Source organism: Oryzias melastigma, linkage group LG9, assembly GCF_002922805.2.
Source record: "Oryzias melastigma strain HK-1 linkage group LG9, ASM292280v2, whole genome shotgun sequence".
NCBI lineage: Eukaryota > Metazoa > Chordata > Actinopteri > Beloniformes > Adrianichthyidae > Oryzias > Oryzias melastigma.
The window spans coordinates 16061334-16063373 of NC_050520.1; the positions used below are offsets into that span (position 1 = coordinate 16061334).

Below are 2040 nucleotides of genomic sequence, written 5' to 3' on the forward strand. Positions count from 1 at the left end.
CACAGTGACATCATCGTATCTTTTGATGTGATGATGTCACAGTGACATCATCACATCTGGTCACATGATTACATTAAAAGATTTGATGATGTCACAATGGCATCATATCAATATTATATTTAACTTTATGACATCGACACGACACCCTGTGACACCTCTATTTGACATGCTGATGTAATTTGCTCGGCATTTATTTTACTGTAGGTCAAAAAGCTAGCACATGGCACACATTACCGGATTCCAGTTTTAAAGTTTTGAGGCTTACTAGAGAAACCTACTAGAGAAACCTCTTACAATAGAAAGAAAGATGTACAGAAAGAGTAATCAGGAGATGTACAGGCCGGAATATCGTGACGTCTATGGTGAAGTTCTTCCGAGTCACAGAACTCGTGAAACCACCATAGTAAAAAGGAAACAGGCGTTAGGCTCACCACCGCTGCCACTTTTAGGGCGGCATAACATCATGGCGAGAAATCGTTTGGCCGGCATCAAAAAAGCACAAAGGCTCAAACAACAGGAGCTTCAAGAAATGTACAATGAATGCCCGGTTCAAGATCGTGCATTCAATCAAACTAGGGCTTTTCAAGAAGAATCGCGACAAAAATGGATCGCAGACACAAAAGAGGAATACCGTAACGTGTACGGGGAAGTTCTCCCTCATCGGGGGACTCCTGAAACGTATATGGCTCGAATGAAAATTCCAGAAAAGCTCAAACAGGAAAAAACTCCAGAAATGTACAATGAACGCAGGTTTCAAAGCAAAAAAGAAAAGCCTGCCACACTGGAGCTTTCAAAAGGAAGACAACAAGTGCTAAAGGCGGAAACAAGAAAAAATAGAATCGCAGACACGGCACAGGAATATCGTGATGTGTATGGGAAAGTTCTCCCGCATCATTGCACTCATGAAGCTTCCATCCCAAAAAAGAAACAGGCGTTAGGCCCACCACTTTTGGAGCGGCATGCCATCAGGGAAAGAAACTGTTTGCCCTGCAAAGAAAAAGTAGAAAGGCTCAAACAGGAGGAACTTCAAGAAATGCACAATGCACGTCAAAAATCAAAGCCTGAAACCCTGTACCTCTTAAATCGAAGGCAACAGACAGATTGTGCACACAATCCAAGTAGTATTTTTCAAGAATGTTCAAGAAAAAATTCTACCTTTGGCAAGCCACAGGAACATTGTGACCTGTACAGGGCAGTTCCCCCACGCATTGGTATTTCTCAAAAGTCTGTGACCAGTGTGAAAAATGCAGAAAAGGTCAAACTGGAAAAAACTAAAGAAATGCACAATGAATGCCAGTTTCAAAGCAAAAAGGAAAAACCTGCCACACTGGAGCTTTCGAAAGGAAGACAAGTGCCAAAGACAGAAACAAGAAAAAATAGGATCGCAGACACGGCACAGGAATATCGTGACGTGAAAGTTCCCCCACATCATAGCACCTGTGAAGCTTCCGTCACAAAAAGGAAACAGGCGCTGGGCTCACCACCGCTCCCACTTTTGGAGCGGCACGAAATCATTGCAAGAAAGCATTTGGCCGTTGTCGAAAGAGCAGAAAAGCTCAGACTGGAAAATGTTAAAAAAAGGTACAATGACCTGACTGACAGGAAACTAACAGGACCTGTACAACCGCTTTTGCCCAGACGAAAGACAGGAGGAAATGATCATTTCCAATCAAAAGACAGCCAGAAAGAGCCTTTTCTGAGTTGTAGAGGTACAGGACAAGTACTGGCGCAACGTTCTAAAAAAACAACGTATCTGCCTTCTGTCAACCAAAAAATACCTAAACACCAGAAGTCATAGAATAACCCTAACAAGTTAGGGTTATTACTGTAGGCATTACGGTTAGAGTTATAACTGTAGGCATTAGGATTAGAGTTATAACTGTAGGTATTAGGGTTAGAGTTATAACTGTAGGCATTAGGGTTAGAGTTATAACTGTAGGCATTAGGGTTAGAGCTATACCTGTAGGTATTAGGGTTAGGGGTTAGAGTAATAACTGTAGGTTTCAAATTTTATTTGTAAAAAAGCGCTACTCATACTAA

The 2040-nt window shown here is 41.8% G+C and overlaps 1 protein-coding gene across 1 annotated transcript in view; it reads left to right on the forward strand.

The window, feature by feature from the left end:
• Positions 1–246: 246 nt before the first annotated feature.
• The window catches only part of LOC112150572, a gene marked incomplete in the record, with an annotated part of 2157 nt that continues 363 nt past the window's right edge, over positions 247–2040 (forward strand). Inside the window, 1 exon segment of the mRNA XM_024278970.2 lies at positions 247–1823. Within this exon segment, the coding sequence (XP_024134738.1) occupies positions 308–1798 (1491 nt within the window).